The following is a 13,417-nucleotide window of genomic DNA, read 5'->3' on the forward strand; positions in this document are numbered from 1 at the left end:
TATGATAATTACTATTGTTTTAAAAATGGTAAATATGCTATAATAGAGTCACTTGGCAGTGAAGGGTGAAAAAGGTCAACTTTTGAACAGCTGTCAACTGGGGGCCACTCCCAAAAATGATGATCATGATTCCAGTTTTTTACTGGCCAATTTACTTTGTTTACATTTCTAATCATATTTTAAAAAAATACAGTAATATGATGTGCTCACATTCTTCACCCTGGGGGAATGAGTTTTTTTTTAATTTTTTTTCACTTCCTCAATGGGAAACTGCCACCAACAACTGAGGTGAGTTCCGTGTTGTTCAACCAATGACAGACGACTTAGTTGACATCCTGTCCAATCATAAAGAGAAAGAACGGTATGGGCGGAGTCGTGATTCGCCGTTATCGAAGTGGCTTTTCGTGGACGGACGAACGACTGCAGGCTTTCAACGGGTATCGTCGGGTGGAGACCACCGCATTTTGACACTTTTCTTCTCACCATTCGTCGCTCCGATTTCAGCCAAAGATCCTCGAAGATGACGACGACCACCACCTTCCAAGGAGTGGAACCCGGTGCCAAAAGCAGTTCCAGGTAATCGACAAGTTTGACTCAATTTGACGGCAGTGAACAAAAGAAGAGGGATGGTCAAAAACGCCTATTTTTTCGCCTAGATGCTAACTTGTTAGCCATCGTTAGGCTGCTACTGGTTGTAGATTCCTAAAGCTTTACCTAAAGTGTCACACAATCCTACTAATTAAGTTAATCTGATGCGTCGTTTGGATTTAAGAAGCACTGCGCAGGGTCATTCTGTCTGGCGTTTTGTGAATAATTAGCCGTTTTAGCCTAATTGGAAACCAAAATAATTTCATAATCGACGCTCAAGTTAATGATCTGAATAACCTTTTGTCAGAAGTTTCAATTCATCGAATTTTATAAGAATTAGGATTAATGTCTAAGACTTGGTCAAAGGTTGGAAATCAAGTTGGAACTGGAAAAGTGTTTGAACTCATTGACTGCCATTGACGGTTATAGACGTCCAATCCATAGGGATTGGCATTCTCCAAATGGGTTGGAGGTATATTGTCGTCAATAGGAGTGAATGAATTAAAAAAATGCTAGTGTGCTTCTCATCCGATAGGTATGCAGTCCTATCATAGCCGGAAGCCATGAGTCTAGCCTTGTAACCTCAAAACAATGCAAAAAAAATGTGCTGTCTCAGTTGACGGGTTGGAAGAGGGCGACAAATCAGAATATTAATCCGATTTATTTCATTTTTTTTGCTGAGCTCACTGTCAGTCATTAAGCGTTTTGATGTGGCATGTGTCGACGCAAGGGGGGGTTTTGCGGGTTGAGGGCTTTGACTTAGCTAAGCCTCCCAAATCTCTCCGTCAGATCTTTGCCGTCGTTCCTTCCGAGTCATTTGCTGCTCACTTTAGACGCCCGAAAAACGAGTCTCAAATCTCAGCAGTCGACCTCTACGTGCTAAAGCTGTTTGCTGTGCAATTCTAGGGTGGGGTCTGCTGCCAGGCCGCTTAAAGCCTCCCCCATTGCTCTCTCTGTGTCTGCATGGAAAGCATGAGCTCATCCCCTGGCCGGGAAGGTGAACTCTGCTTTAGCTTTTCTCATATAGGCCAAGCGGGACCAAGCCAGGATGCACTTGATGGACGAGGCACATTTGCTGTCTTTTCGAGGCTTGGACAGCTGTTCGGTGTCAGCTGGTGGTTTCATCGACTCCAAAGGAGAGCAAAAAGAGGGAGGGGTCGGTCTGCTCGGCCTTTTTGTCCTTTTGGTTCAATGGGGAAAAGGCTTTCTTTTGTTGAAGATACTTTGCTTAGATCGTCTATTCATCCAGTGACATTTATGATATCCGTGTTGTTGTTTTTTCATCTTAGTTGAGTAAAGTTAACTCACTCTAGATTCAACACACTCGTTTGTTTGTGACTGGACAAGTTTGAGACCGGTTATAGGTGGAAAATCAGCAATTAAAAAATACTGATACAGTTGAGTGAACTACTTCTAAAGAAATTTGATCTGCATAAGTGATTGTTTTCATAGTCAAATAATACCCAGTAGTTTTGTGAAGAACTGACCTATCGGCTTATTTAGAAGTCATGTATTTTGTACTGTTAGGAGGCTGACAGAAGACAATTTAGATGATTTTTAGGTCAACAATTTCTCATAACAGTTTTCGATTGATTTAAAGCAGCTTAGTTACAACATGATGCATTAAAGACTCAACCCTTTGAAGCCAATACTAAAAACTCGTCCCCCGCTAATGACAACAAATAACTATCAATGGCAGCCACTACAGTAATGGACCAATGAAAGAATATCGCATACATTTGATCTTTTGCTAAATTGCACTATGTCAAAGCAGAGTGGATGGGCACTAAATGGTCATTTAATTGTAATAACTGTCTTTTCCGCAGAGTTCTACGACCGCCAGGCGGCGCCTCCAGCTTCTCCTTCGGCAACGACGAAAACACCACCCCGCAGCGTAAGAACAAGATGGCCTCCAGCATATTTGCAGAACCCGAGGATCCTCACGCTCACCGGAGGAACAACCCACCCAGTCAGTTTCTTCATCTTTTCACTTTCAGACCCTTTCCTCCATGTTGAACTAGTTAGGGAAAGAAAAATAGCACTTGAGAATTTTCCGTCCAAGTAGTCGGAACATTCCAAGACGAGCAAGTCGGCAGTAATTTGACACGAAGCTTTGTTATTGGGGGGATTAGATTAGGCCTAGATGGAAAGAAATGGGTCAGTTCAAATCTAGGCCTTGGAACGAAATAGTAGTAGCGTCAATGAATTCAGGTGAAGCTTTATCCCATTGAGGTTCATTGTAGTTGAGCGTGATATTTAAGTGGGATGATGTTGTTTTTCCAGTTTTTCTGTGTTTGTGTACTTAATGTTCCTTACCACATTCACAAGAATTTGCTGAAACGGGGCATCACATGTTTTCACTCTATTTGTAGAAAGGCATCTCCACGGTGGCTCTATTTAGTTACTGAAGCTCTTAGCATCACTGTTTGAGGCAGCTTTTTTGTTTTGTTTTTATAGTCTATGACATAGCTCCTAAATTGCCTTGATTTACTGTTAGATTGGCATTACACTTGTAGAGTAGTTTGTAACTCAGTACCACAGACGACATTATTGTCTGATTAGCCAATGTCATATCATCTAAATCACTTGTGAATAACCTTTCACCCCAGAAACATTCACTCCAAGGTTTGCCCCCAAACTCATTTGCCCTCGTCAATCCCACTGAGGAGTGACCAATCGCTGCTAGGAAAGCATTATGACTCGGCAGATGTTCTCGAACAGTTTTGGGCGGGCATTGGATCTGATGAAAGCCAGCACAGAGCGTCTTTGTCAGAGACACTAAAGAATCAGAGGCGTGGCCGCCCCCATTAATGGAGTAAAGTGCTTCGGCGTCGGCCTCTCGACAACAAGCGCCCCTTCATTAGAGGCGCCGTCTGTACGTGATGGACGGATTGGTGCACTGTGGAACATAAATATTTAGCCGATGAATAGGAAATAATGCACCGTGATGACATTGATGTCTTTCGGGTTCAAATGATAGATCCCCTAAGTGCAACTGTGCTGTCATGATGATGACGAGTTTTAAACCAATTTGTCTCTAGCGAACGCCTCGTAATTTGCGACTTTTAGCAGCGGAACAGAACTGATTTTCTCATTTACACTTCAAATTGCCATGTTCAGTTAAAATTAGGACAGCCACAAATGATCATTTTGATAGTACACTCATCACTGATTGTTTTCGCAATGAGATGTCTGATCAGTTCCTATTCAGATGTTGTTAACATTTGTTTATTTTTACTTTAGACTTAACATTAAAGCTCTAAATATACATTTGACTCAAAAAGTAAGTACCGTATTTTCCGGCCTATAAGTCGCACATTTTTATTGATATTTGCATTGGACTCAAAAAGTGGGATTATGAAATTGTACCATTGTTATCACAGTTTATATTGATTATTTACAAATATGAGTGTTTAGGGGCTACATAACTGAGGATTTACTGGTAAACAGCATTATTTTGGTAAATAAACAAAATCTTAAATCACATTAAATACTTTGATAACCATTTTCTTGCCGAATAATCACGCAGCCCTAGTTTAGACAGTAGTATTTGACTGACATTGGTGAGAATGTGCGGTCTAAAGACATTTGCCTCAGCTGAGCAGTTGCTGATCTAAAGTTAGCAACAGTCAACACCCAAGACCGCTGGCTGTGATTGGAAAACAAGACCCTACGTGCATCGCCTGCAACCGCCAAGCTCTTTTTGTAACTAGAGGGTGCCGAAGCAGACCCACACCAGAGACTCTGCATATATTTTGGCAACACATGGTCGTGCACGCTATGTTCTTGACCTTTTAATCCTTGAGAGGTGTGCATATTCAAGCTGTTCAACAAAAAAATAGGCTCATATTGCAGGAATTTACTCACGCAAAGCCAACATAAACATTTTTGAAATAAATAAACTTCCCCCAGTTGTTCTTGGTAATAGGAAGTACTACAGGAACTTGGCCTTCACCTTTAACAAACAATGTGTGCAGGAAGGAGCGCTTTGTTACCAAGGAAGTGTATGATTATTTTATTATTTTCAGCCTTCTGTCATTTCAGGACTCCAGAAATGGGGAATATTTCCCTTTTTGTCTTTTTATTTAAATTGTATAAAATGAGACTAGCAAAATCAAACTTTTAAGTTGAAGCTAAGATGAGCCCGTATGATCGGGTTACAGGAAACAATGACTAATTTCAATGTAAGTTGCCTCATCTCTGTTTTAGGGGCCTGGGGGTGACTAATTGGATTAGGCTCCATATTGGAGGACATCTGCTCACAAGGCTGAATCACACTGGGTCACTGGTTTCAGCTCTTTCCTGCCTGATCCTTTTACCATGCACCCAAAACATACATTTGGATTAAGGGTGAACTGCAACCAGCAACGTTAAAAATGACAACACTAAAAATCAACAATTTACATTGACCACACCCCTAACTATTGCATATTACCACATACAACTCAAATTGAGGGCCTTTCTCCTTTTGTAATTGCCTTAAAAAATAATTGATTCAAAACTCTTAAATTATTATTATGTTCTAGGTGCCGCTGATGCTGCCGTGGGGACCCTCTGTGGGGAACCCTCGGCGCCGTTGAGAAGGTGCCAGCAGCCCATTCTGTTCCCCAAGAATCCTCAGCCGGAGCTGACCACCATCCACAACTCTGGAGCCGCTTTGGTGTGGAACCAAAGACAAGAGGTAAGAAGCGTCCTCGCCAATTTCTTTGGAAATCAGCGTCACCAACCGATGAGATATGACAGCTCAGGGAAAGGGAAGGAGGGCCGTGTTCTCATTTCATGCTTCTTCCTCAGTTGAAAGGCCACGACTTGGCCTGTCATGCTAATTATGTCACATGATGATAGGGTGTTGTCTGCGGTCTGCAGTTTAATGGGTCACTTGGGTTCTGCCTGCAATGTTTGTTTTCTTTCTTCATGTTTTTTTTTAATTACAGGAAGACAATGGCCAAGAACAAGCAAGCAATGGTGAGTAGATTGATTGAAAGGGATTTTTGGGGGGGTACGAATCAAGAAATTGAAATAAGGGCATGACAGCAGTTTCTTTTGTAGTGTGCTAGTGTGGTTTCTCATTTGTGGTAGTGCATTTGGAAACAATCACTAGTTTTTCATTTTTACTTTTTTATTCAATAGTTGCAGCAATTGTCTTTTTTGGAAATGTTTATTTTCATATTAGAGACAAATGGAAAAAAATATAATTAAAATATTCATAAATACAAATATAAAATACCATTTAATCTATGCTCATATGTGGACTTTTATATTTGGAGCACAAAAGTATAGCAAATGTTACGTGACCCAAAAAGTAATGTCAATAAATGCTGTTTAACCAAAAATAGTCACTTGCTCTATAAATGGTTAAAATTGAAATTCTAAGGCTTTGTAAATGAGAGGCAGACCTCGCCAAAAAAAGAAAAAAAAATCATCTGGTAGTACCACTACATTGTTCTGATGCGGTTATAGTGGTATTATTGTTTTGTTTTCTTTCTCTGTACTTGGCCTCCAATTGAAGTTCACTGTAAAGTGACCCATAAAACAAAACAATTGAATAATGTCATGTTTTGTTGCAGGTCAAAAGTGCAACTTTTATTTTTTGAACTTTTGTTTTAGTGCCAGGGTGCGCCGACAACGGGGAGGCGGAGCCAGAAGAGCAGGACACCCCACAGTCGGCCGCCCAGTCGGGAAACGCCAATGGCTCTGCGGGTGGACGGAGAAACCCACCCGGTGGCAAGTCCAGTCTGATCCTGGGTTGAGACCCGCCCCCTTCTTCACTTCCTCTTCCATTCGAACACAATTTTTTATTTTTGAAAGATAAATCCTGCTCTTGTCATGCTCTTCCTCTTGGTCCTTTCTAACGCCAACATGTCCTCTGAATCCTTTTTTCTATTAAAGAACTGTCGATAAAAGCACTTTACGTATCTCTGTGCCCTCCTTCCCACCCCGTAGTGCTTTGGCGTCGGCTGGGGATGGCGCCGCCACGTTTATTAGTACATCTCCTGTTGGTCCGTCTTGTGAATGCTTAAAAAAGGAAACAAATCACAATTGTTGCGTGAATTTCTAAATACAAATAAAGATTGATATGAATTTGAGGGACTCTTTTTGTATTTCTTCAATCACCCAATCTACTGACTGGCAGGGTGGGCGGGGTCTACGCCATATCCAAAACAAACCAAAAAAATGATGGTAATAACAAATTATTCTGTACATTTTGTAACTGCAAAATATAGAGGCTTATTTGGATGAAAAGTCATAATTTCAAAGACATTTATTTGTCAAAATGAAGGCACATGTGATAAGGAAATAGTTGTTTTATAGGCCTTATTTTTCCATATAATTTTGTTTATTTAATACTAAAATGTTTTTTTCCCCAACATTTTGAAAAGGGAGCCCATTGTTAAATGTATAAATTAACAACTCAAATATTAATTCCTCCCATTGGATGAACGGGAGTTTACAGCAGAACGCTCGGCACCATGGGAAATGTATTTCCCATTTTTCACACACATCAGTTTAAACAGGCATATTTACTGATAAAAAACTACAAACCCTACACACCTGCCACATTGCATTATGTTGGCATGACATCACAGTCAGTACTTTTCCAGATCAGCAGCCAAAATATAGAAAGGCAGTAGAGGTGAAATCTGGACTACAACTCCCAGCATTTCGAAAGGCCAGCCCACCTCTGCTCTTCCCACTGTCTTCCCCGAGCGCCCCTGTTTTCTTGTTTGGCTAAAGATGGCGTTAGCGGCTAACACAGGCGATTGTTTTTTGTATCACACGGAATTTTGGAACGGTTGCGGTGCAGCGTAGCGGGATCATAGCTTTACCTCGTCACTCGGTGTGTGAAAATATGTGCCATTGGCCAAATATGCGTCAGGGATCCGGAAAAACGATTGGCTGGCCTACGCCACGACATTGGCCTGTTTTATGGTGAGCTGAGGGACAGTGGGCGGGACTACATTTCCCATAAGCAACCGCGGCATCAGGTGGTAAATTTGTGGCTTTTTTCCGCGTTGCAGGCTGAAGTTTGTAGCCATGTGGGTCTATTTTTCTTTCTGATGACTATGATCGAGCTTGATCATGTCATGTTTGGAGCGTTAAAGATCAATGAAATGCTGCTAAATCTTACAAAGTTGTGTTGTGCAGTTAAAAAATAGTGCTTATGAATGAAGGTGCAAACAAAAGTTAAGGATTAGAAAGCCAGTAGGCTGGCTGCCTGATTAGAATTAATATTTATTTTCTTTTAAAATGACTGCTTTACCTATACAAAGCGTCCAGAAGCAATGTCGAGCCCCTTCCAACAGGGAAGGAACTCCGTCTACACCGGAGTCTTCCTTGACCTGGTGCCTTGCCCATCTGAGCAAGTCACCACCTGATTCGGAAGGAGAATTGGACAAAAGGTCCAGGTTCGCCCAGTGGCGTGCGCTGGTCGCCATCCGAACGCAGCACATAAAAGGTGATAAGGCCGGGATCACCCGCTTCCGGACTTCGGGGGGTCTTCGGCCTTTGCTGGAACTGCTCGGTCACCCGGGTTGCTCCAGGAAGACTCTGGATTTGACCCTCAGCATCCTGGCCAATTGCTGCACTGAACAGGAGACACGCACTGCGGTGAGTTAGAGGAACTTAAAATGAGAAAAAAACATTCAAATATTAAATCTGTACTTTTCCAACATAGGTTCGCAAGCTCGATGGAATCAGTATTGTGGGTGAGTGTTGTTTTCAGATGGATTTTTTGTGTAGGGAAATAAGTTGAGACTTGACAAATGTCCTTGCTGTCTTAGTGGATGTGATGAAGAGGAATGTGGCCCATGAGACCATCCAGAACAGAGCTGCAAGGGCTTTGGGGAATCTCGCCATGGACTCGGAGAACTCGGCGCTCATCCATTCGGCAGGTGATGAATGCTTTGTGAAATTTTGGGAAAATTGCAATAAGTGGTCGAAATTGAATTAAAATGTATATATACTTTAAATATAACAATTAAGAAAAAATCTAAATACCACATTTTCTTTTTCAATCTATTTTTTCAATTTCAAATTCATTTATCTTTAAAAGACTTAATAATAATAAATGAAAAACAGTAGATATAATTTCATCTATTTTAAATAGCTAATTTCCAAGTCCTTGTTTCCAGAACTTTTGTCATAACTGGAAAATTTCGTAAGTAGAGCAGTACCTCCATATGTAAATTCTCTAATTTGTTCCAAAAATGGTGGCACCTTTTCCAGGCGGTGTACCTCTACTACTCCTGTGCATGTCTCTACCATCAACCCCGTCCTCGCCCACTCCCACCCCACCCAAAGACACCTGCCCCAAGATGGAGTGCGCCCAGTCGGCCTCGCGGGCCCTCCTCTATTTGTCGGAGACCCCGGGCAACCGTCTGTCTCTGCTCGTCCAGGGTGCCCTGTCGGCCGTCGCCCCCTTCATCTCCCCAGAATACCCCCCAGCCTTGAGGCGGGCCGCCTTAAGGACTCTCCACGAGCTCACCCGAGGCTGCGGCCCCGAATGCGCCCGGGAGGCGTCCCGCTCGGGGGTCCTAGCCCAACTGGGCGTGGTGGCCTCCGGAGAGTCTGGAAAGTCATTAGAGGAGCTGGCGCTGAAGACCCTCGCCAATCTGTGCTCGCAAGGGTGCCTGAGACCCTTGGTGGGCTCCCTTGGCGTCATCCCCAAGTTCACCACGGAGGCCAAGAAGGACCCCCACAGATCGGGGGTCTTCTTCAAGGCGCTGTGTCTGTGCTGCAAGGAGGCGGTCAACCGTGCCAAGGTGAAGGAGAGTGGTGGGTTGGAGGTTCTGGTGGGCTTTTTGGCAAAGCACCCGGGGCACCCCTTGGCACGGCTGGCCATTTTGGCGTGCGTGGACTTTGTGTTCGATGAGGCGGCCGTGGAGCAGCTGCAGGAGTTGGGGTTGGTCCCACTGATGGTGGCTCGGCTGGTGGCGCTCACCGCCGGCGACAAGGCGGACGCCACGGCCGGCGGGGGCACTTCTAAAAACGAATTAATGCCGCCATCCTGCTTGGACTCTTTTGACTTTGCGCCTTTTGAGGACTGCAAGAAGGAAGAGGGCGGCAGAGAACAAGGCTCTTCAAGCTTCCTCAGACTCAGGTACCACATACCACTCTATATTTCTGCCTTATTCAAGAATGGAATTAAAAATTTCAAACCATTTTTGTCCTAAAACAAAAATCACAAGCCATTTGCTTTATTTGCAGTACATGTAATTGTTTTATAAACTCATTAGAAATGACTGATTTATCAACACACAAATAATTAAATAATAATTACCAAAACATATTTACTTTATCCTTTTTAGTTTTTGTATTTAAGAATTGGAACATGAAATCACATTTGAACAAAACATACTTTTTTTAAAATAAAAAAAAATGAACCAAAATATTTACCATCACTAACAAATCTTATTATTGGGCACAGGTCATGGCTGCTATCCGAGGGCATGATTTCCAGTGAAGAAGACTTACTGGACTCCTCAAACAGCACCGAAACCGACTGGACCTCTCCCCCCACCCAAAGCTCCCCAAACACTGACTGCCTCACCCCATTGAAACCCTGCTCTCCCTCCGACGCCTCTACCTCAAAGAAAGAAGCTCTCAATTCCTGCAAAGCCAAGTTCTCCTCGCCACACCGGCGCCGGCCACGGACGCCCGGGGCCGTCTCTCCGTCAGCCAAGCCGGCGGCGGACACGCCCCCGTCCACGCCCCGACCATTCGCCTACCGCCACCCGTACCACCCCGAGCCCTGGACGCCCGAGTCGCCGGTCCTGCTGCTGTTGTCGCGCTTCTCTCACGCGGCCGAGCCAAGCCCCGCCCTCCTGACCTGGAGCACCATTTGGGGACTGCTGCGCTACCTGGGCCAGCACCGGGACCCCAGCGGGCGCTGTTTTCGTCTACTCTGCCGCCTGAGCTGCAACCCCGGCTGTCTGAGGGCCCTGGTGCGCGGGGGCGCCGTGGCCCTCATTCACCACGTACTCTGCCAGAACGACGGCGGCGAGCGGCGGCTAGAACGCGTTCGTGCCAAAGTCAAACAGCTCGGTAAGAAGTTTTTCAATAAAAATGTAAATGAAAAATATTTTAAAAGAAAGAAGAAATTTAAATATTGATGTTTTTGTTGTTGTTGATTAATTAACAAAAACATATAGCTCTTTAGCTGCCATTGACGGCAATAGACGCCCAATCATTAGGATCACAATGTACTGGACACCTCTCAACATTATTTCCATGTTGTTTATTTTATGTGAGGTACTTTACAGTTAATCTATCTGGCCTTTTGTGCAGGCGTGACTCTCCTCAACAATCTGCACATCCAGTGCGAGTCGTCGTTTGGCGCCGGCATCCTGGCGCACGTCATGCTTTCGGGCTCTGAGGCCGACCGAGTCAATTGCGCGCTCTCCCTGCCTTTGATCAGCAGGTAAGTTCCCTTCCAAAATAGGACCTTTTGTCAATGTATTTTATTGTCAAACAAACAATTCTGAATGTGAACCAAATGTGAGCATTCACTAAACAACTAGTGACTGTTTAACTATGACTGCATTTATGTTAAAATTAATAGCAAAGATGGCAATAGCAACAAGCCCCTGTTGCGGAAACTCCTCCTGGATTCCGGCGGCCTCCTCTTGGCCCTGCAGCCGCTGAGTTGCCGGCACAATGCCGACACCGACTCCCACACTCCCGAATGTCAACGTCTTCTCTCCACCTGGCCCGAGTCGCCGCATCACTCACTCTACTTCTCGCTCCTGATTGGCTGCCTGACCCCGCTGGTGTCCAGCGCGGCGTCTCCGCCCACCACCGGGCGCCCAACTCCGCCCGGCAACTCTGACCGGGCCGCCCCACCTCCCTCCAAAAAGCCCCGCCACGCCGACCTCTGCCCCTACGCCGCGTCCGACTTTGACATAACGCTCCTCCTGGACGACGGGGCGGAGGTGCCGGCCAACAGGGACGCCGTGGGGGGCGATGAGTCCGGCTCTGAGTACTTTCGTGCCATGCTCAACGGCGCCTTCAGCGAGGCAAGCTCCCCAGGAGCTCTACGGATCAAAGACGTGACCCGAGGCTCGCTGACCCCCGTGCTCCACTACCTCCATGGGTGCCGATTGGCGGCGGCATCCCAGGAGGCGGAGAAGTGCTGCTTTTTAGACGGCCTGGCAACCTGCCGCCCGGAGAGGACCGCCTTCCAAGATTCTCCATTAGGCGCCGCCATGGTGGGAGCTTGCCGATTTCTAGCCACGGACCTGAAGGGGGAACTGGAGGAGCTCTGTGTGGCTGGACTATTTTCCAAAAGGGCCACACCCACTCCGGAAACAGTCGGAGCCACCGTGGAGGAGCACCTAGCCAGCAGGACGTCCGAGCTGGATCTGACGTGCGTTCAGCTGCAACTGGAGCCTCTTTTAGAGAAGACTTTGGAAACCGACGCATCAGGCCCGAAGAAAGAAATAACGGATAGCATCTGCCCGACTAAAAGTCTGAACGAGAAGTCGCCATCGAAAAGCTCGGCGCAGCTACTCAAAGACGAAGTCCCGGAGGAAGGAGGCGTGGCAGGAGGCGTGGCAGGAGGCAGTGGCGCTGCCCTCTTGCCGGACGTGTACCGCTTCGCGCAGCGCCACAGCTACCCGGCACTGCGTCGGGCCTGCCTGGCGCTGTTGCTGGGCGGGCGGAGCTTGCCCTTTTCGGCCCGTCAGGCCGCCGAATGCCTGCAAGAGGTGGCCGGGGGGGCCGACTGCGTCGACACGCTCAAGCAGGATATTCTAAGTTTGGCGGCAGACGCTCTAAATTGAAGAAATGGATGGACTGTGTGTTTTGATGACGCTTTTTTTTTTGATGGAGATGGAGTCGTTCTTTAACCGGCCTTTTTTGGGATGCAGGTTTTAGCATACAACATCTTGGTGAATCCTCTCAGTTTATTGGCTGCTGTTGATGACAATCAACAGCTCAGTTGTTTAAAGTAGGAATTCAATTTAAAAAATGGTTAATATAATAGTATCAGATTTTTTTTACATTATTTAAAATTTGAGAAAAAATCATGTTCACTAATACTACTTGTCAATGGACGTCTATCACTGTCATATAAATCATTGTGCAATTAGATTGGACATCTATTGCGGTCAATGGCAGCCAATGAGTTAAGAATTGGAGTCATATCATTGTGCAGAATCAGCTTTTTTGCATAGTTGTAGGAAAGGGCTGTATTAATATATACATTATGATGAATTCACCGAAATTGTGAGGCATTAATTCCAACATTTTCCCGTTCATGTATCAAATATTGCTCTTCTTTTGTTTATTATTATTTTTAATTTGTAGTTTTTATTTTTTGGACACGAAAAGGATCTTTTGTTTATCAACATTAGTCATTATTTTGCGTCGTTTCCACCCTTAACAAGAATATCTGTAAAGAAGAGCGGCTACGATAAATTCCCTCTCCTAATTGATGTTATATATATATATATATATATATATATATATATATATATATATATATATATATATATATATATATATATATATATTGATTGATGTATATATATATATATATATGTATATGTATATATATATATATATATGTATATATGTATATGTATATATATATATATATGTATATATATATATATGTATATATATATATATGTATATATATATATGTATATATATATATATATGTATATATATATATGTATATATATATATATGTATATATATATATATATGTATATATATATATATATGTATATATATATATATATGTATATATATATATATGTATATATATATAATATATATATATATATAATATATATAATATATAGCAACTCAATGTTTTTTTCTC

At 43.8% G+C, this 13,417-nt stretch overlaps 2 protein-coding genes and 1 long non-coding RNA gene across 3 annotated transcripts; 2 read left to right on the forward strand and 1 right to left on the reverse strand.

Annotated features, from left to right (window-relative positions):
* The first annotated feature begins 380 nt into the window (after positions 1–380).
* LOC144209037 (jupiter microtubule associated homolog 1-like) lies at positions 381–6,674 on the forward strand. The gene is made up of 5 exons (XM_077735202.1): positions 381–576; positions 2,415–2,557; positions 5,115–5,269; positions 5,523–5,553; positions 6,196–6,674. Exons 1-5 carry the CDS (start codon positions 521–523, stop codon positions 6,336–6,338), a joined length of 528 nt encoding a protein of 175 aa, XP_077591328.1. The 5' UTR covers positions 381–520; the 3' UTR covers positions 6,339–6,674.
* On the reverse strand, positions 6,140–7,539 carry LOC144209039 (uncharacterized). The gene is made up of 2 exons (XR_013328961.1): positions 7,141–7,539; positions 6,140–6,603 (listed from the first exon to the last, which is right to left on the reverse strand). It is a non-coding gene; the product is annotated as an uncharacterized LOC144209039 (long non-coding RNA).
* Positions 7,245–13,006, forward strand: armc5 (armadillo repeat containing 5). Its single transcript, XM_077735201.1, has 8 exons — positions 7,245–7,518; positions 7,893–8,196; positions 8,264–8,294; positions 8,370–8,480; positions 8,815–9,688; positions 10,016–10,632; positions 10,876–11,008; positions 11,150–13,006. Exons 1-8 carry the CDS (start codon positions 7,439–7,441, stop codon positions 12,366–12,368), a joined length of 3,369 nt encoding a protein of 1,122 aa, XP_077591327.1. The 5' UTR covers positions 7,245–7,438; the 3' UTR covers positions 12,369–13,006.
* The last annotated feature ends 411 nt before the right edge of the window (positions 13,007–13,417 follow it).

This window comes from Stigmatopora nigra, chromosome 15, assembly GCF_051989575.1.
Source record: "Stigmatopora nigra isolate UIUO_SnigA chromosome 15, RoL_Snig_1.1, whole genome shotgun sequence".
NCBI lineage: Eukaryota > Metazoa > Chordata > Actinopteri > Syngnathiformes > Syngnathidae > Stigmatopora > Stigmatopora nigra.